This window comes from Pleurodeles waltl, chromosome 4_2, assembly GCF_031143425.1.
Source record: "Pleurodeles waltl isolate 20211129_DDA chromosome 4_2, aPleWal1.hap1.20221129, whole genome shotgun sequence".
Lineage (NCBI taxonomy): Eukaryota > Metazoa > Chordata > Amphibia > Caudata > Salamandridae > Pleurodeles > Pleurodeles waltl.
In genome coordinates this window covers 1,033,224,976-1,033,246,007 of record NC_090443.1, presented here as the reverse complement: position 1 = coordinate 1,033,246,007, position 21,032 = coordinate 1,033,224,976, and the positions used below count along the sequence as shown (strand labels likewise).

The 21,032-nt window shown below is 49.8% G+C and overlaps 1 protein-coding gene across 1 annotated transcript in view; it reads left to right on the top strand.

Annotated features, from left to right (window-relative positions):
• Window positions 1–21,032, top strand: part of ANKRD13D (ankyrin repeat domain 13D) — a 344,260-nt gene that overhangs the window by 112,072 nt on the left and 211,156 nt on the right. Inside the window, exons 6-7 of the mRNA XM_069232941.1 lie at window positions 18,331–18,520; window positions 18,857–18,923. Of these exons, the coding sequence (XP_069089042.1) occupies window positions 18,331–18,520; window positions 18,857–18,923 (257 nt within the window). The remainder of the gene's footprint in view (window positions 1–18,330; window positions 18,521–18,856; window positions 18,924–21,032) is intronic.

The window sequence follows — 21,032 nt, the reverse complement described above, 5'->3', positions numbered from 1 at the left end:
TTTTGGAGCAGTGCCGCTGTCCTCGGGAGTTTCTTGTCTTTTTCGAAGCAGGGCAGTCCTCAGAGGATTCAGAGGTCGCTGGTCCCTTGGAAAGCGTCGCTGGAGCAGGTTCTTTGGAAGGCAGGAGACAGGCCGGTAAGTCTGGGGCCAAGGCAGTTGGTGTCTTCTGGTCTTCCTCTGCAGGGGTCTTTCAGCTCGGCAGTCCTTCTTCTTGTAGTTGCAGGAATCTAAATCTTTAGGTTCAGGGAAGCCCTTAAATACTAAATTTAAGGGCGTGTTTAGGTCTGGGGGGTTAGTAGCCAATGGCTACTAGCCCTGAGGGTGGGTACACCCTCTTTGTGCCTCCTCCCAAGGGGAGGGGGTCACATCCCTAATCCTATTGGGGGAATCCTCCATCTGCAAGATGGAGGATTTCTAAAAGTTAGAGTCACCTCAGCTCAGGACACCTTAGGGGCTGTCCTGACTGGCCAGTGACTCCTCCTTGTTATTCTCATTATTTTCTCCGGCCTTGCCGCCAAAAGTGGGGGCCGGGGCCGGAGGGGGCGGGCAACTCCACTAGCTGGAGTGTCCTGCGGGGCTGTGACAAAGGGGTGAGCCTTTGAGGCTCACCGCCAGGTGTTACAGCTCCTGCCTGGGGGAGGTGTTAGCATCTCCACCCAGTGCAGGCTTTGTTACTGGCCTCAGAGTGACAAAGTCACTCTCCCCATGGGGCCAGCAACATGTCTCTAGTGTGGCAGGCTGCTGGAACCAGTCAGCCTACACAGATAGTTGGTTAAGTTTCAGGGGGCACCTCTAAGGTGCCCTCTGTGGTGTATTTTACAATAAAATGTACACTGGCATCAGTGTGCATTTATTGTGCTGAGAAGTTTGATACCAAACTTCCCAGTTTTCAGTGTAGTCATTATGGTGCTGTGGGGTTCGTGTAAAACAGACTCCCAGACCATATACTCTTATGGCTACCCTGCACTTACAATGTCTAAGGTTTTGCTTAGACACTGTAGGGGCACAGTGCTCATGCACTGGTACCCTCACCTATGGTATAGTGCACCCTGCCTTAGGGCTGTAAGGCCTGCTAGAGGGGTGTCTTACCAATACTGCATAGGCAGTGAGAGGCTGGCATGGCACCCTGAGGGGAGTGCCATGTCGACTTACTCATTTTGTTCTCAGTAGCACACACAAGCTGGTAAGCAGTGTGTCTGTGCTGAGTGAGGGGTGTCTTAGGGTGGCATAATACATGCTACAGCCCTTAGAGACCTTCCCTGGCATCAGGGCCCTTGGTACCAGAGGTACCAGTTACAAGGGACTTATCTGGATGCCAGGGTGTGCCAATTGTGGAATCAAAAGTACAGGTTAGGGAAAGAACACTGGTGCTGGAGCCTGGTTAGCAGGCCTCAGCACACTTTCAATTCAAAACATAGCATCAGCAAAGGCAAAAAGTCAGGGGGTAACCATGCCAAGGAGGCATTTCCTTACACAACCCCCCCCCCCCAAACGAAAGAGGATGAGACTAACCTTTCCCAAGAGAGTCTTCATTTTCTAAGTGGAAGAACCTGGAAAGGCCATCTGCATTGGCATGGGCAGTCCCAGGTCTGTGTTCCACTATAAAGTCCATTCCCTGTAGGGAGATGGACCACCTCAACAGTTTTGGATTTTCACCTTTCATTTGCATCAGCCATCTGAGAGGTCTGTGGTCAGTCTGAACTAGGAAGTGAGTACCAAAGAGGTATGGTCTCAGCTTCTTCAGGGACCAAACCACAGCAAAGGCCTCCCTCTCAATGGCACTCCAACGCTGCTCCCTGGGGAGTAACCTCCTGCTAAAGAAAGCAACAGGCTGGTCAAGGCCATCATCATTTGTTTGGGACAAAACTGCCCCTATCCCATGTTCAGAGGCATCGGTTTGCACAATGAATTGCTTGGAGTAATCTGGAGCTTTTAGAACTGGTGCTGTGCACATAGCTTGCTTCAGGGTGTCAAAGGCCTGTTGGCATTCTACAGTCCAGTTTACTTTCTTGGGCATTTTCTTGGAGGTGAGTTCTGTGAGGGCTGTCACAATGGATCCATATCCCTTCACAAACCTCCTATAGTACCCAGTCAAGCCAAGGAATGCCCTGACTTGAGTCTGGGTTTTTGGAGCTGCCCAGTCCAGAATAGTCTGGATCTTAGGCTGGAGTGGCTGAACTTGGCCTCCACCTACAAGGTGTCCCAAGTAAACCACAGTTCCCTGCCCTATCTGGCATTTGGATGCCTTGATAGAGAGGCCTGCAGATTGCAGGGCCTTCAAAACCTTCTTCAGGTGGACCAGGTGATCCTGCCAGGTGGAGCTGAAGACAGCAATATCATCCAGATAAGCTGCACTAAAGGATTCCAACCCAGCAAGGACTTGATTCACCAACCTTTGGAAGGTGGCAGGGGCATTCTTTAAACCAAAGGGCATTACAGTGAACTGATAATGCCCATCCGGTGTGGAGAATGCTGTCTTTTCTTTTGCTCCAGGGGCCATTTTGATTTGCCAGTACCCTGCTGTTAAGTCAAAGGTACTTAAGAATTTGGCAGCCCCTAATTTGTCTATTAGCTCATCAGCTCTAGGAATGGGATGAGCATCTGTCTTGGTGACAGAGTTGAGACCTCTGTAGTCCACACAAAACCTCATCTCTCTCTTTCCTTCTTTGGTGTGAGGTTTGGGGACTAAGACCACTGGGCTAGCCCAGGGGCTGTCAGAGTACTCAATTACTCCCAATTCCAGCATCTTGTGGACTTCCACCTTGATGCTTTCCTTAACTTGGTCAGACTGTCTAAATATTTTGTTTTTGACAGGCATGCTGTCTCCTGTGTCCACATCATGGGTACACAGGTGTGTCTGTCCAGGGGTTAGGGAAAAGAGTTCAGCAAACTGCTGCAGGACCTTCCTGCAGTCAGACTGCTGTTGGCTAGAGAGGGTGTCTGAGTAGATCACTCCATCTACTGAGCCATCTTTAGGGTCTGATGAGAGGAGATCAGGGAGAGGTTCACTCTCAGCTTCCTGGTCCTCATCTGTTACCATCAACAGATTTACATCAGCCCTGTCATGGAAGAGCTTAAGGCGGTTCACATGGATCACCCTCTTGGGGCTCCTGCTTGTGCCCAGGTCCACCAGGTAGGTGACCTGACTCTTCCTCTCTCGTACTGGGTAAGGGCCACTCCATTTGTCCTGAAGTGCCCTGGGAGCCACAGGCTCCAGAACCCAGACTTTCTGCCCTGGTTGAAATTCAACCAGTGCAGCCTTTTGGTCATACCACAACTTCTGGAGTTGTTGGCTGGCCTCAAGGTTTTTACTTACCTTTTCCATGTACTCTGCCATCCTTGAGCGAAGGCCAAGTACATAGTCCACTATGTCTTGTTTAGGCTCATGAAGAGGTCTCTCCCAGCGTTCTTTAACAAGAGCAAGTGGTCCCCTTACAGGGTGGCCAAACAGAAGTTCAAAGGGTGAGAATCCTACTCCCTTCTGAGGCACCTCTGTGTAAGCGAAAAGCAGACATGGCAGGAGGACATCCCATCTCCTTTTGAGTTTTTCTGGGAGACCCATGATCATGCCTTTTAATGTCTTGTTGAATCTCTCAACTAAGCCATTAGTTTGTGGATGGTATGGTGTAGTGAATTTGTAAGTCACTCCACACTCATTCCACATGTGTTTTAGGTATGCTGACATGAAGTTGGTACCTCTGTCAGACACCACCTCCTTAGGGAAACCCACTCTGGTAAAGATACCAATGAGGGCCTTGGCTACTGCAGGGGCAGTAGTCGACCTAAGGGGAATAGCTTCAGGATACCTAGTAGCATGATCCCCTACTACTAGGATGTACATATTTCCTGAGGCTGTGGGAGGTTCTAGTGGACCAACTATGTCCACACCCACTCTTTCAAAGGGGACCCCCACCACTGGAAGTGGAATGAGGGGGGCCTTTGGATGCCCACCTGTCTTACCACTGGATTGACAGGTGGGGCAGGAGAGGCAAAACTCCTTAACCTTCTGGGACATATTGGGCCAGTAGAAGTGGTTGACTAACCTCTCCCACGTCTTGGTTTGTCCCAAATGCCCAGCAAGGGGAATATCTTGGGCTAAGGTCAGAATAAACTCTCTGAAACCCTGAGGCACTACCACTCTCCTAGTGGCACCAGGTTTGGGATCTCTTGCCTCAGTGTACAGGAGTCCATCTTCCCAATAGACCCTATGTGTTCCATTTTTCTTGCCTTTGGACTCTTCAGCAGCTTGCTGCCTAAGGCCTTCAAGAGAGGGACAGGTTTCTTGTCCCTTACACAACTCTTCCCTTGAGGGTCCCCCTGGGCCCAAGAGCTCAACCTGATAAGGTTCCAGCTCCATAGGCTCAGTTCCCTCAGAGGGCAGAACTTCTTCCTGAGAAGAGAGGTTCTCTTTTTGGTGTTGTGTTGCAGCTGGTTTCCCAGCTGACTTTCCTTTTCTCTTGGTAGGCTGGGCCATTTTTCCAGACTCCAGCTCTACTTTTTCACCCTGTGCCTTGCACTGTGCCCTAGTCTTGACACACTCCAGTTCAGGGATACCGAGCATGGCTGCATGGGTTTTCAGTTCTACCTCAGCCCATGCTGAGGACTCCAGGTCATTTCCAAGCAAACAGTCTACTGGGATATTTGAGGAGACCACCACCTGTTTCAGGCCTTTGACCCCTCCCCACTCTAAATTTACCATAGCCATGGGATGTACTTTAGTCTGATTGTCAGCGTTGGTGACTGGATAAGTTTGTCCAGCCAGGTATTGGCCAGGGGAAACCAGTTTCTCTGTCACCATGGTGACACTGGCACCTGTATCCCTCAGGCCCTCTACACTTGTCCCATTAATTAAGAGCTGCTGCCTGTATTTTTGCATGTTAGGGGGCCAGGCAGCCAGTGTGGCTAAATCCACCCCACCCTCAGAGACTAATGTAGCTTCAGTGTGACACCTGATTTGCTCTGGGCACACTGTTGATCCCACTTGGAGACTGGCCATTCCAGTTTTATCTGGATGGGAGTTAGAAGTGGTATCTTTCTTGGGACAGGCCTTGTCTCCAGTTTGGTGTCCAGACTGACTACAGTTACGACACCAGGCCTTTTTGGGATCAAAGTTTTTACCCTTGTACCCAGAATTGTTTTGTGAAGAGGCTCTGGGCCCACCCTCCTGTGCAGGTTTTTGGGGGCCTGTAGAAGACTCTTTACTATCTTTGTTTTTGGCTGTCTCACCACCTTTCCCCTGGGGAGGTTTTGTGACCTCTTTCTTTTGGTCACCCCCTGTGGAAGTTTTGGACACCCTAGTCTTGACCCAATGGTCCGCCTTCTTTCCCAATTCTTGGGGAGAAATTGGTCCTAGGTCCACCAGATGCTGATGCAGTTTATCATTGAAACAATTACTTAATAGGTGTTCTTTCACAAATAAATTGTACAGCCCGTCATAATCATTTACACCATTGCCTTGAATCCAACCATCTAGTGTTTTTACTGAGTAGTCTACAAAGTCAACCCAGGTCTGGCTCGAGGATTTTTGAGCCCCCCTGAATCTAATCCTATACTCCTCAGTGGAGAATCCAAAGCCCTCAATCAGGGTACCCTTCATGAGGTCATAAGATTCTGCATCTTTTTTAGAGAGTGTGAGGAGTCTATCCCTACACTTTCCTGTGAACATTTCCCAAAGGAGAGCACCCCAGTGAGATTTGTTCACTTTTCTGGTTTCACAAGCCCTCTCAAAAGCTGTGAACCATTTGGTGATGTCATCACCATCTTCATATTTAGTTACAATCCCTTTGGGGATTTTCAACGTGTCAGGAGAATCTCTGACCCTAGTTATGTTGCTGCCACCATTGGTGGGTCCTAGGCCCATCTCTTGTCTTTCCCTTTCTATGGCTAGGATCTGTTTTTCCAAAGCCAATCTTTTGGCCATCCTGGCTAACTGGATGTCCTCTTCACTGGGGTTATCCTCAGTGATTTCAGAGAGGCTGGACCCTCCTGTGAGGGAGCCAGCATCTCTGACTATTATTTTTGGAGTCAGGGCTTGAGAAGCCCTGTTCTCCCTAGATAGGACTGGTGGAGGGGATTCTTCCTCCAGTTCACTGTCATCCTCCTCTGTGTTATCCACAGAGGGGTTGGCTCTATCATACTCTGCCAACAGCTCCTGGAGCTGTACTTTGGTAGTTCTGGAGCCCATTGTTATTTTTCTTATGTTACAGAGTGACCTTAGCTCTTTCATCTGGAGATGGAGGTAAGGTGTGGTGTCGAGTTCCACCACATTCATCTCTTTACTAGACATTATTCTTCTAAAAGTTGGAATGCTTTTAAGAATCTAAAACTAGTTCTAGAATCTAATTCAAACTTTTACAAACTTTTAAACTCTAAAAGAAATGCTAACAGGGACTAACACAAGGCCCTAGCAGGACTTTTAAGAATTTAGAAAACTTTTCAATTTGCAAAAATCAATTTCTAATGACAATTTTGGAATTTGTCGTGTGATCAGGTATTGGCTGAGTAGTCCAGCAAATGCAAAGTCTTGTACCCCACCGCTGATCCACCAATGTAGGAAGTTGGCTCTGTATGTGCTATTTCAAAGTAAGGAATAGCATGCACAGAGTCCAAGGGTTCCCCTTAGAGGTAAAATAGTGGTAAAAAGAGATAATACTAATGCTCTATTTTGTGGTAGTGTGGTCGAGCAGTAGGCTTATCCAAGGAGTAGTGTTAAGCATTTGTTGTACATACACATAGACAATAAATGAGGTACACACACTCAGAGACAAATCCAGCCAATAGGTTTTGTTATAGAAAAATATCTTTTCTTAGTTTATTTTAAGAACCACAGGTTCAAATTTCACATGTAATAGCTTGTTTGGAAGGTATTGCAGGTAAGTACTCTAGGAACTTTGAATCATTACATTAGCATGAATACTTTTGTCATAAAACACAATAAGCTGTTTTAAAAGTGGACACTTAGTGCAATTTTCACAGTTCCTGGGGGAGGTAAGTTATTGTTAGTTTTCACAGGTAAGTAAGTCACTTACAGTTCTCAGTTTTTGGTCCAAGGTAGCCCACCGTTGGGGGTTCAGAGCAACCCCAAAGTTATCACACCAGCAGCTCAGGGCCGGTCAGGTGCAAAGGTCAAAGAGGTGCCCAAAACACATAGGCTATAATGGAGAGAAGGGGGTGCCCCGGTTCCAGTCTGCCAGCAGGTAAGTACCCGCGTCTTCGGAGGGCAGACCAGGGGGGTTTTGTAGGGCACCGGGGGGGACACAAAGTAGCACAGAAAGTACACCCTCAGCAGCGCGGGGGCGGCCGGGTGCAGTGTGCAAACACGCGTCGGGTTTCCTTCAGGTTTCAATGGGAGACCAAGGGGTCTCTTCAGCGATGCAGGCAAGGGGGGGGCTCCTCGGGGTAGCCACCACCTGGGCAAGGGAGAGGGCCTCCTGGGGGTCACTCCTGCACAGAAGTTCCGTTTCTTTAGGGGCTGGGGGCTGCGGGTGCAGGGCCTTTTCCAGCCGTCGGGAAATGGAGTTCAGACAGTCGCGGTCAGGGGGAGCCTGGGGATTCCCTCTGCAGGCGTCGCTGTGGGGGCTCAGGGGGGACAACTTTGGTTACTCACAGTCGTAGAGTCGCCGGAGAGTCCTCCCTGAGTTGGTTGTTCTCCACCAGTCGAGTCGGGGTCGCCGGGTGCAGTGTTGCAAGTCTCACGCTTCTTGTGGGGAATTGCAGGGGTCTTTAAATCTGCTCCTTGTAACAAAGTTGCAGTTCTTTTGGAGCAGTGCCGCTGTCCTCGGGAGTTTCTTGTCTTTTTCGAAGCAGGGCAGTCCTCAGAGGAATCAGAGGTCGCTGGTCCCTTGGAAAGCGTCGCTGGAGCAGGTTCTTTGGAAGGCAGGAGACAGGCCGGTAAGTCTGGGGCCAAGGCAGTTGGTGTCTTCTGGTCTTCCTCTGCAGGGGTCTTTCAGCTCGGCAGTCCTTCTTCTTGTAGTTGCAGGAATCTAAATCTTTAGGTTCAGGGAAGCCCTTAAATACTAAATTTAAGGGCGTGTTTAGGTCTGGGGGTTAGTAGCCAATGGCTACTAGCCCTGAGGGTGGGTACACCCTCTTTGTGCCTCCTCCCAAGGGGAGGGGGTCACATCCCTAATCCTATTGGGGGAATCCTCCATCTGCAAGATGGAGGATTTCTAAAAGTTAGAGTCACCTCAGCTCAGGACACCTTAGGGGCTGTCCTGACTGGCCAGTGACTCCTCCTTGTTATTCTCATTATTTTCTCCGGCCTCGCCGCCAAAAGTGGGGGCCGGGGCCGGAGGGGGCGGGCAACTCCACTAGCTGGAGTGTCCTGCGGGGCTGTGACAAAGGGGTGAGCCTTTGAGGCTCACCGCCAGGTGTTACAGCTCCTGCCTGGGGGAGGTGTTAGCATCTCCACCCAGTGCAGGCTTTGTTACTGGCCTCAGAGTGACAAAGGCACTCTCCCCATGGGGCCAGCAACATGTCTCTAGTGTGGCAGGCTGCTGGAACCAGTCAGCCTACACAGATAGTCGGTTAAGTTTCAGGGGGCACCTCTAAGGTGCCCTCTGTGGTGTATTTTACAATAAAATGTACACTGGCATCAGTGTGCATTTATTGTGCTGAGAAGTTTGATACCAAACTTCCCAGTTTTCAGTGTAGTCATTATGGTGCTGTGGGGTTCGTGTAAAACAGACTCCCAGACCATATACTCTTATGGCTACCCTGCACTTACAATGTCTAAGGTTTTGCTTTGACACTGTAGGGGCACAGTGCTCATGCACTGGTACCCTCACCTATGGTATAGTGCACCCTGCCTTAGGGCTGTAAGGCCTGCTAGAGGGGTGTCTTACCTATACTGCATAGGCAGTGAGAGGCTGGCATGGCACCCTGAGGGGAGTGCCATGTCGACTTACTCATTTTGTTCTCACTAGCACACACAAGCTGGTAAGCAGTGTGTCTGTGCTGAGTGAGGGGTGTCTTAGGGTGGCATAATACATGCTGCAGCCCTTAGAGACCTTCCCTGGCATCAGGGCCCTTGGTACCAGAGGTACCAGTTACAAGGGACTTATCTGGATGCCAGGGTGTGCCAATTGTGGAATCAAAAGCACAGGTTAGGGAAAGAACACTGGTGCTGGGGCCTGGTTAGCAGGCCTCAGCACACTTTCAATTCAAAACATAGCATCAGCAAAGGCAAAAAGTCAGGGGGTAACCATGCCAAGGAGGCATTTCCTTACAGTAATGATTCAAAGTTCCTAAAGTACTTACCTGCAATACCTTTCAAATTAGATATTACATGTAGAATTTGAACCTGTGGTTCTTAAAATAAACTAAGAAAATATATTTTTCTATAACAAAACCTATTGGCTGGATTTGTCTCTGCGTGTGTGTTCCTCATTTATTGCCTGTGTGTATGTACAACAAATGCTTAACACTACTCCTTTGATAAGCCTACTGCTCGACCACACTACCACAAAATAGAGCATTAGTATTATCTCTTTTTGCCACTATCTTACCTCTAAGGGGAACCCTTGGACTCTGTGCATACTATTCCTTACTTTGAAATAGTGCATACAGAGCCAACTTCCTACACAGACTGAAATGTCAAAAAAAATAATACCATAAAACCGGGAGCCTTAACTATATCCCAGGCGTTCATAGAGCATTCTTTACCTGAAGTGAGTGTTGAAGCAGAGGGGCAGAGAACATGTAATCTGGGGTCAGAAATAAGTTGGTTGAGAGGAACGATGACCTGGAAGTGCATGTCCCCAACACTGCCCCACTCCATCCCACACCATGTCTGTTTCTTCTTGTCCAGAAGAGAACTACAGATTGTGGATGTGCTATACATTGATTACAATGCCTGATATTTAGCTCCTGCTTGTACCCTCTCCTCCGCTATGCAAGTTACCCCTTGTAAAGAAATGGCTCCCTGTTGCAGTTACCCCCCACTTTTTGCCTGATACTGATGCTGACTTGACTGAGAAGTGTGCTGGGACCCTGCTAACCAGGCCCCAGCACCAGTGTTCCTTCACCTAAAATGTACCATTGTATCCACAATTGGCACACCCTGGCATTCAGATAAGTCCCTTGTAACTGGTACTTCTAGTACCAAGGGCCCTGATGCCAAGGAAGGTCTCTAAGGGCTGCAGCATGTCTTATGCCACCCTGGAGACCTCTCACTCAGCACAGACACACTGCTTGCCAGCTTGTGTGTGCTAGTGAGGACAAAACGAGTAAGTCGACATGGCACTCCCCTCAGGGTGCCATGCCAGCCTCTCACTGCCTATGCAGTATAGGTAAGACACCCCTCTAGCAGGCCTTACAGCCCTAAGGCAGGGTGCACTATACCATAGGTGAGGGTACCAGTGCATGAGCATGGTACCCCTACAGTGTCTAAACAAAACCTTAGACATTGTAAGTGCAGGGTAGCCATAAGAGTATATGGTCTGGGAGTCTGTCAAACACGAACTCCACAGCACCATAATGGCTACACTGAAAACTGGGAAGTTTGGTATCAAACTTCTCAGCACAATAAATGCACACTGATGCCAGTGTACATTTTATTGTAAAATACACCCCAGAGGGCACCTTAGAGGTGCCCCCTGAAACTTAACCGACTGTCTGTGTAGGCTGACTAGTTCCAGCAGCCTGCCACACCAGAGACATGTTGCTGGCCCCATGGGGAGAGTGCCTTTGTCACTCTGAGGCCAGTAACAAAGCCTGCACTGGGTGGAGATGCTAACACCTCCCCCAGGCAAGAGCTGTGACACCTGGCGGTGAGCCTCAAAGGCTCACCCCTTTGTCACCGCCCAGCAGGGCACTCCAGCTTAGTGGAGTTGCCCGCCCCCTCCGGCCACGGCCCCCACTTTTGGCGGCAAGGCTGGAGGGAACAAAGAAAGCAACAAGGAGGAGTCACTGGCCAGTCAGGACAGCCCCTAAGGTGTCCTGAGCTGAAGTGACTCTAACTTTTAGAAATCCTCCATCTTGCAGATGGAGGATTCCCCCAATAGGGTTAGGATTGTGACCCCCTCCCCTTGGGAGGAGGCACAAAGAGGGTGTACCCACCCTCAGGGCTAGTAGCCATTGGCTACTAACCCCCCAGACCTAAACACGCCCTTAAATTTAGTATTTAAGGGCTACCCTGAACCCTAGAAAATCAGATTCCTGCAACTACAAGAAGAAGGACTGCCCAGCTGAAAACCCCTGCAGCGGAAGACCAGAAGACGACAACTGCCTTGGCTCCAGAAACTCACCGGCCTGTCTCCTGCCTTCCAAAGATCCTGCTCCAGCGACGCCTTCCAAAGGGACCAGCGACCTCGACATCCTCTGAGGACTGCCCCTGCTTCGAAAAGACAAGAAACTCCCGAGGACAGCGGACCTGCTCCAAGAAAAGCTGCAACTTTGTTTCCAGCAGCTTTAAAGAACCCTGCAAGCTCCCCGCAAGAAGCGTGAGACTTGCCACACTGCACCCGGCGACCCCGACTCGGCTGGTGGCGATCCAACACCTCAGGAGGGACCCCAGGACTACTCTGATACTGTGAGTACCAAAACCTGTCCCCCCTGAGCCCCCACAGCGCCGCCTGCAGAGGGAATCCCGAGGCTTCCCCTGACCGCGACTCTTTGAACCTAAAGTCCCGACGCCTGGGAGAGACCCTGCACCCGCAGCCCCCAGGACCTGAAGGACCGGACTTTCACTGGAGGAGTGACCCCCAGGAGTCCCTCTCCCTCGCCCAAGTGGAGGTTTCCCCGAGGAATCCCCCCCCTTGCCTGCCTGCAGCGCTGAAGAGATCCCGAGATCTCTCATAGACTAACATTGAAAACCCGACGCTTGTTTCTACACTGCACCCGGCCGCCCCCGCGCTGCTGAGGGTGAAAGCTCTGTGTGGACTTGTGTCCCCCCCGGTGCCCTACAAAACCCCCCTGGTCTGCCCTCCGAAGACGCGGGTACTTACCTGCAAGCAGACCGGAACCGGGGCACCCCCTTCTCTCCATTCTAGCCTATGTGGTTTGGGCACCACTTTGAACTCTGCACCTGACCGGCCCTGAGCTGCTGGTGTGGTGACTTTGGGGTTGCTCTGAACCCCCAACGGTGGGCTACCTTGGACCAAGAACTAAGCCCTGTAAGTGTCTTACTTACCTGGTTAACCTAACAAATACTTACCTCCCCTAGGAACTGTGAAAATTGCACTAAGTGTCCACTTTTAAAACAGCTATTTGTCAATAACTTGAAAAGTATACATGCAATTTTGATGATTTGAAGTTCCTAAAGTACTTACCTGCAATACCTTTCGAATGAGATATTACATGTAGAATTTGAACCTGTGGTTCTTAAAATAAACTAAGAAAAGATATTTTTCTATATAAAAACCTATTGGCTGGATTTGTCTCTGAGTGTGTGTACCTCATTTATTGTCTATGTGTAGGTACAACAAATGCTTAACACTACTCCTTGGATAAGCCTACTGCTCGACCACACTACCACAAAATAGAGCATTAGTATTATCTATTTTTACCACTATTTTACCTCTAAGGGGAACCCTTGGACTCTGTGCATGCTATTCCTTACTTTGAAATAGCACATACAGAGCCAACTTCCTACATTGGTGGATCAGCGGTGGGGTACAAGACTTTGCATTTGCTGGACTACTCAGCCAATACCTGATCACACGACAAATTCCAAAATTGTCATTAGAAATTGATTTTTGCAATTTGAAAAGTTTTCTAAATTCTTAAAAGACCTGCTAGGGCCTTGTGTTAGATCCTGTTTAGCATTTCTTTTAGAGTTTAAAAGTTTGTAAAAGTTTGAATTAGATTCTAGAACCAGTTGTAGATTCTTAAAAAGTATTCCAACTTTTAGAAGCAAAATGTCTAGCACAGATGTGACTGTGGTGGAACTCGACACCACACCTTACCTCCATCTTAAGATGAGGGAGCTAAGGTCACTCTGTAAAATAAAGAAAATAACAATGGGCCCCAAACCTACCAAAATACAGCTCCAGGAGCTTTTGGCAGAGTTTGAAAAGGCCAACCCCTCTGAGGGTGGCAACTCAGAGGAAGAGGATAGTGACTTGGAGGAAAATTCCCCCCTACCAGTCCTATCTAGGGAGAACAGGGTCCCTCAAACCCTGACTCCAAAAATAATAGTCAGAGGTGCTGGTTCCCTCACAGGAGAGACCAACACCTCTGAAATCACTGAGGATAACTCCAGTGAAGATGACCCCCTGTTAGCCAGGATGGTCAAAAGATTGGCTTTGGAAAAGCAGCTCCTAGCCATAGAAAGGGAAAGAAAAGAGATGGGCCTAGGTCCCATCGATGGTGGCAGCAACTTAAATAGGGTCAGAGATTCTCCTGACATCCTAAAAATCCCCAAAGGGATTGTAACAAAATATGAAGATGGTGATGACATCACCAAATGGTTCACAGCTTTTGAGAGGGCTTGTGTAACCAGAAAAGTAAACAGATCTCACTGGGGTTCTCTCCTTTGGGAAATGTTCACTGGAAAGTGTAGGGATAGACTCCTCACACTCTCTGGAAAAGATGCAGAATCTTATGACCTCATGAAGGGTACCCTGATTGAGGGCTTTGGATTCTCCACTGAGGAGTATAGAATTAGATTCAGGGGGGCTCAAAAATCCTCGAGCCAGACCTGGGTTGATTTTGTAGACTACTCAGTAAAAACACTAGATGGTTGGTTAACTGGAAATGAAGTGTGTGACTATGTTGGGCTTTATAATTTGTTTATGAAAGAACACATTTTAAGTAACTGCTTCAATGAAAAGTTGCATCAGTATCTGGTAGACCTAGGTCCAATTTCTCCCCAAGAATTGGGAAAGAAGGCAGACCACTGGGTCAAGACTAGGGTAACCAAAACTTCCACTGGGGGTGACCAAAAGAAAGGGGTTACAAAAACTCCCCAGGAGAAAGTGGGTGACACTAGAAACAAAGAAAAAGAGTCCTCTGTAGGCCCCCAAAAACCAGAACAGGTGGGTGGGCCCCAAGACACAACCCAAAACAAAGGTGGGTACCAGGGTAAGAACTGGGATGCCACTAAGGCATGGTGCCACAACTGTAAACAGTCTGGGCACCACACCAAGGACACTTCTTGTCCCAAAAACAAACCCCAGAACAAAATTCCAGGGGTAACCAGTGTAGCCATGGGAGATGACTCCTCAGATGAGGAGGTCTTCCTAGCCTTCAACTGGAAACAGGGCCCAACAGGTGAGTTGGAGATTCCAGAGGGAAGTAGACACTTCCACCACCTACTGGTGAATGGAATCCCAACCACTGCCCTGAGAGACACTTGTGCCAGTCACACTATTGTGCATGACAGGCTGGTGCTCTCAAACCAGTACATCCCAGGTGAGACTGCCAGGGTAAGAGTTAGCCTAGACAGGGTCACTAAGAGGCCTGTGGCTTTAGTGCCCATAGAAGTGGGTGGCACTCTTAGCTGGAGAAGGGTAGTAGTCAGTACAGACCTCCCCCTTGATTGTCTCCTTGGAAATGACTACCCAGAGGTTAGTCAGAGCCCAAGAGAGGAACTGGTCCAGTGCCAGTCCTCTCCCAAGGATTCTGGAAGTCCTGCCTCTGCAGTAAATACAAGCAGGCCCCAGAAGAAGAAGAAAAGAAAACAGAGTAGGAAGGGTGGACAACCTTTAGCCAAGGTTACAGCAAGCCAAGGAGATTCTGCTCCAGTAGGGGAGAACTCCAAAAATGGCCCTGATAAAGTCCAACCTGACCCACAAGAAGTCCTGGCTAGTCAGGCAACTGTTAAACCTGAGTGGGTGGCTCCTCAGCTAACAGAAGAAAGAGTGGAAGAAGGGTGTTTACTACAAGATGTGGTAACCCCCCACTCTAATACAGCAGACAGGCAACCTGAACCCAAAGAGGCCTGTAACTTAGCCCCTTCCCTTTTAGGTGAAGAGCTAAAGGTGTGGTTCTGGGCACTGACAGCTGTCAGTGGCCTCTGCTGGGTGTTAGCCTTTATGGCTGCACTATCCTTAGCATGGTGGTCTGACCCCATGCCAAATAGCAAGTTAGGCCCCCTGACCCTATTGGTCATGGTGGGGTTACTCCAGCTCTGGGTAACCTCTCTGGGTAAGCTAGGGGTAACCCTGGCCAAGATAAGGTTAGTAGAGGTGGATACCTCTAAGACCAAAATAGAAAGAATGGGTGGAGACATTGAAGAGGCAGACAAGAGGCAGTTCAGACTAGGTCCTATCACTGTGGAAGTAGGTCAGTTCCCCAAAGGGAATGACCTGAACAGAAGGATGTAAGGCAGAGTAGGCCCTGCAACTAACCAGCCTATTTCTCCTACTCTTCCCCGCCTGACAGACTAGGAAGACTCTCCCAGCTTGGGCTGAGTCTCCTGGCCTGTGGGCTGGGGGGGGCTTGTGTAAAGAAATGGCTCCCTGTTGCAGTTACCCCCCACTTTTTGCCTGATACTGATGCTGACTTGACTGAGAAGTGTGCTGGGACCCTGCTAACCAGGCCCCAGCACCAGTGTTCCTTCACCTAAAATGTACCATTGTATCCACAATTGGCACACCCTGGCATTCAGATAAGTCCCTTGTAACTGGTACTTCTAGTACCAAGGGCCCTGATGCCAAGGAAGGTCTCTAAGGGCTGCAGCATGTCTTATGCCACCCTGGAGACCTCTCACTCAGCACAGACACACTGCTTGCCAGCTTGTGTGTGCTAGTGAGGACAAAACGAGTAAGTCGACATGGCACTCCCCTCAGGGTGCCATGCCAGCCTCTCACTGCCTATGCAGTATAGGTAAGACACCCCTCTAGCAGGCCTTACAGCCCTAAGGCAGGGTGCACTATACCATAGGTGAGGGTACCAGTGCATGAGCATGGTACCCCTACAGTGTCTAAACAAAACCTTAGACATTGTAAGTGCAGGGTAGCCATAAGAGTATATGGTCTGGGAGTCTGTCAAACACGAACTCCACAGCACCATAATGGCTACACTGAAAACTGGGAAGTTTGGTATCAAACTTCTCAGCACAATAAATGCACACTGATGCCAGTGTACATTTTATTGTAAAATACACCCCAGAGGGCACCTTAGAGGTGCCCCCTGAAACTTAACCGACTGTCTGTGTAGGCTGACTAGTTCCAGCAGCCTGCCACACCAGAGACATGTTGCTGGCCCCATGGGGAGAGTGCCTTTGTCACTCTGAGGCCAGTAACAAAGCCTGCACTGGGTGGAGATGCTAACACCTCCCCCAGGCAAGAGCTGTGACACCTGGCGGTGAGCCTCAAAGGCTCACCCCTTTGTCACCGCCCAGCAGGGCACTCCAGCTTAGTGGAGTTGCCCGCCCCCTCCGGCCACGGCCCCCACTTTTGGCGGCAAGGCTGGAGGGAACAAAGAAAGCAACAAGGAGGAGTCACTGGCCAGTCAGGACAGCCCCTAAGGTGTCCTGAGCTGAAGTGACTCTAACTTTTAGAAATCCTCCATCTTGCAGATGGAGGATTCCCCCAATAGGGTTAGGATTGTGACCCCCTCCCCTTGGGAGGAGGCACAAAGAGGGTGTACCCACCCTCAGGGCTAGTAGCCATTGGCTACTAACCCCCCAGACCTAAACACGCCCTTAAATTTAGTATTTAAGGGCTACCCTGAACCCTAGAAAATCAGATTCCTGCAACTACAAGAAGAAGGACTGCCCAGCTGAAAACCCCTGCAGCGGAAGACCAGAAGACGACAACTGCCTTGGCTCCAGAAACTCACCGGCCTGTCTCCTGCCTTCCAAAGATCCTGCTCCAGCGACGCCTTCCAAAGGGACCAGCGACCTCGACATCCTCTGAGGACTGCCCCTGCTTCGAAAAGACAAGAAACTCCCGAGGACAGCGGACCTGCTCCAAGAAAAGCTGCAACTTTGTTTCCAGCAGCTTTAAAGAACCCTGCAAGCTCCCCGCAAGAAGCGTGAGACTTGCCACACTGCACCCGGCGACCCCGACTCGGCTGGTGGCGATCCAACACCTCAGGAGGGACCCCAGGACTACTCTGATACTGTGAGTACCAAAACCTGTCCCCCCTGAGCCCCCACAGCGCCGCCTGCAGAGGGAATCCCGAGGCTTCCCCTGACCGCGACTCTTTGAACCTAAAGTCCCGACGCCTGGGAGAGACCCTGCACCCGCAGCCCCCAGGACCTGAAGGACCGGACTTTCACTGGAGGAGTGACCCCCAGGAGTCCCTCTCCCTCGCCCAAGTGGAGGTTTCCCCGAGGAATCCCCCCCCTTGCCTGCCTGCAGCGCTGAAGAGATCCCGAGATCTCTCATAGACTAACATTGAAAACCCGACGCTTGTTTCTACACTGCACCCGGCCGCCCCCGCGCTGCTGAGGGTGAAAGCTCTGTGTGGACTTGTGTCCCCCCCGGTGCCCTACAAAACCCCCCTGGTCTGCCCTCCGAAGACGCGGGTACTTACCTGCAAGCAGACCGGAACCGGGGCACCCCCTTCTCTCCATTCTAGCCTATGTGGTTTGGGCACCACTTTGAACTCTGCACCTGACCGGCCCTGAGCTGCTGGTGTGGTGACTTTGGGGTTGCTCTGAACCCCCAACGGTGGGCTACCTTGGACCAAGAACTAAGCCCTGTAAGTGTCTTACTTACCTGGTTAACCTAACAAATACTTACCTCCCCTAGGAACTGTGAAAATTGCACTAAGTGTCCACTTTTAAAACAGCTATTTGTCAAAAACTTGAAAAGTATACATGCAATTTTGATGATTTGAAGTTCCTAAAGTACTTACCTGCAATACCTTTCGAATGAGATATTACATGTAGAATTTGAACCTGTGGTTCTTAAAATAAACTAAGAAAAGATATTTTTCTATATAAAAACCTATTGGCTGGATTTGTCTCTGAGTGTGTGTACCTCATTTATTGTCTATGTGTAGGTACAACAAATGCTTACCACTACTCCTTGGATAAGCCTACTGCTCGACCACACTACCACAAAATAGAGCATTAGTATTATCTATTTTTACCACTATTTTACCTCTAAGGGGAACCCTTGGACTCTGTGCATGCTATTCCTTACTTTGAAATAGCACATACAGAGCCAACTTCCTACACCCCTCCACCCCTGTTTTGCAGCAGGACTATTCCTTGATAATCTGGCTGTGTCTCAAGAGGCTGCCATGCCACTCATCACTTCTGGAACTGCTGGGGCTGTACATTTCGGTGAAGCCCCAGATGTGTATATTGTGCTGACAGGTGACCGTGATGGCCTGAAAGTTGTCCACTGGTGTCTGTCCCTTCCGCAGACCTGTAAGAGTATTTACTGAGGGAGAAGTGCTTGCCACTCAGCCGTCTGATTTTGTTCCCCACAGAGGACGGCGCTGTAGTGATGGAAGTGGACCATGATAAGCAAGTGGTGTACACGGAGACCTTGTCCCTCGCTCTGCATGATCCGGACCTCATGCTGCCCGCCATGAAGCCCTCTGAGGAGCACGTGGCGAATCGCCTCACAGCACCCATCGTTGCTACTCATCTGGACACCAAGCATGTCTCCTTTGAGCGGTGAGTATGCGTTGTGGTGCCAGAGGTGCAATAGGGCGGGGAAGGGTGACTGCGTAAGGGGAAAGCTATGTGAACATCAGTGATGGTTTATTAGTCCCATTGCCCGTCCTCTTTCTTTGAGAGAGGCGGACAGAGGGGAGAGTGTGTGCCTTCCATCATTCTTTCCTTGCATGTAGCATTCATTGTGACTTTTTGTGGGAGAGATGGAGACATAGAGGTCACTCCAAAGTGGAGCTGCATTGGCAGAAGATGCATGCATGTGTGATGGTGTTTGTCCCATCATGATGATTGCTTAGGAGTCCTCTGGTCAATATGTCTCCTCTACTGCCTCCTCAGGAACAGGTCCGGGATCTGGGGCTGGCGGTCAGAGAAGATGGAATCCATCAGCGGGTATGAAGCCAAGGTAAGAAGGGGTCACTCCTTAAGGGTTCTGGCAGTGCAACGCAGTGGTGGAAGGGGGTGGGATGTAATGCATCATTGCAGTGCAGAGAGGAAGAAAACCAGGCTGAGTACCTGCTGGGAAGTCTGCCCATGCCCCATTTCTGCATTCAGTCCAGATCTCTTCCTCCCACCACCCCCTAACTTTCAGGCCCCTCTCCGCACGCTTTGCTGTTCCACTTCTTTCTGTTATCTTTCTCTGCGTCTAGTTCACTCGCCCTTCCATTGTCTCGCTATCACTTTGTCCCTGCTTTTGTGTTTTCATTTGCTCTCCCAGACTCTTCTACACATGCCCTTATTTATTTTCCTTTCGCTCACTTACCTCTGCTGTCTCCGACTCTTTCCTCCTGTTCCTTCATTACTTCTTCCCCCTTGTCCCATCTTTTTCTAGCCCCTTCTTCTCCTGCTCTAACTGCTCTCTGTAAGGTAATTCTTTCTGGGGGAATATTTGTAGAAAGGTGTAACTCCCATGTCATAGAGTCACTGTAGGAAGTTGTCTCTGTATGCACTATTTCAAAGTAAGGAATAGTATGCACAGAGTCCAAGGGTTCCCCTTAGAGGTAAGATAGTGGCAAAAAGAGATAATACTAATGCTCTATTTTGTGGTAGTGTGGTCGAGCAGTAGGCTTATCCAAGGAGTAGTGTTAAGCATTTGTTGTACATACACATAGACAATAAATGAGGTACACACACTCAGAGACAAATCCAGCCAATAGGTTTTTGTATAGAAAAATATCTTTTCTTAGTTTATTTTAAGAACCACAGGTTCAAATTCTACATGTAATATCTCATTCGAAAGGTATTGCAGGTAAGTACTTTAGGAACTTTAAATCATAAAAATTGCATGTATACTTTTCAAGTTATTCACAAATAGCTGTTTTAAAAGTGGACACTTAGTGCAATTTTCACAGTTCCTAGGGGAGGTAAGTATTTGTTAGGTTAACCAGGTAAGTAAGACACTTACAGGGCTTAGTTCTTGGTACAAGGTAGCCCACCGTTGGGGGTTCAGAGCAACCCCAAAGTCACCACACCAGCAGCTCAGGGCCGGTCAGGTGCAGAGTTCAAAGTGGTGCCCAAAACACATAGGCTAGAATGGAGAGAAGGGGGTGCCCCGGTTCCGGTCTGCTTGCAGGTAAGTACCAGCGTCTTCGGAGGGCAGACCAGAGGGGTTTTGTAGGGCACCGGGGGGGGACACAAGCCCACACAGGAATTTCACCCTCAGCAGCGCGGGGGCGGCCGGGTGCAGTGTAGAAACAAGCGTCGGGTTTGTAATGGAAGTCAATGGGAGATCTAGGGATCTCTTCAGCGCTGCAGGCAGGCAAGGGGGGGGTTCCTCGGGGAAACCTCCACTTGGTCAAGGGAGAGGGACTCCTGGGGGTCACTTCTCCAGTGAAAGTCCGGTCCTTCAGGTCCTGGGGGCTGCGGGTGCAGGGTCTCTCCCAGGTGTCGGGACTTTGGATTCGAAGAGTCGCGGTCAGGGGAAGCCTCGGGATTCCCTCTGCAGGCGGCGCTGTGGGGGCTCAGGGGGGACAGGTTTTTGTACTCACAGTCTTAGAGTAGTCCTGGGGTCCCTCCTGAGGTGTTGGATCGCCACCAGCCGAGTCGGGGTCGCCGGGTGCAGTGTTGCAAGTCTCACGCTTCTTGCGGGGAGCTTGCAGGGTTCTTTAAAGCTGCTGGAAACAAAGTTGCAGCTTTTCTTGGAGCAGGTCCGCTGTCCTCGGGAGTTTCTTGTCTTTTCGAAGCAGGAGCCGTCCTCAGAGGATGTCGAGGTCGCTGGTCCCTTTGGAAGGCGTCGCTGGAGCAGGATCTTTGGAAGGCAGGAGACAGGCCGGTGAGTTTCTGGAGCCAAGGCAGTTGTCGTCTTCTGGTCTTCCGCTGCAGGGGTTTTCAGCTAGGCAGTCCTTCTTCTTGTAGTTGCAGGAATCTAATTTTCTAGGGTTCAGGGTAGCCCTTAAATACTAAATTTAAGGGCGTGTTTAGGTCTGGGGGGTTAGTAGCCAATGGCTACTAGCCCTGAGGGTGGGTACACCCTCTTTGTGCCTCCTCCCAAGGGGAGGGGGTCACAATCCTAACC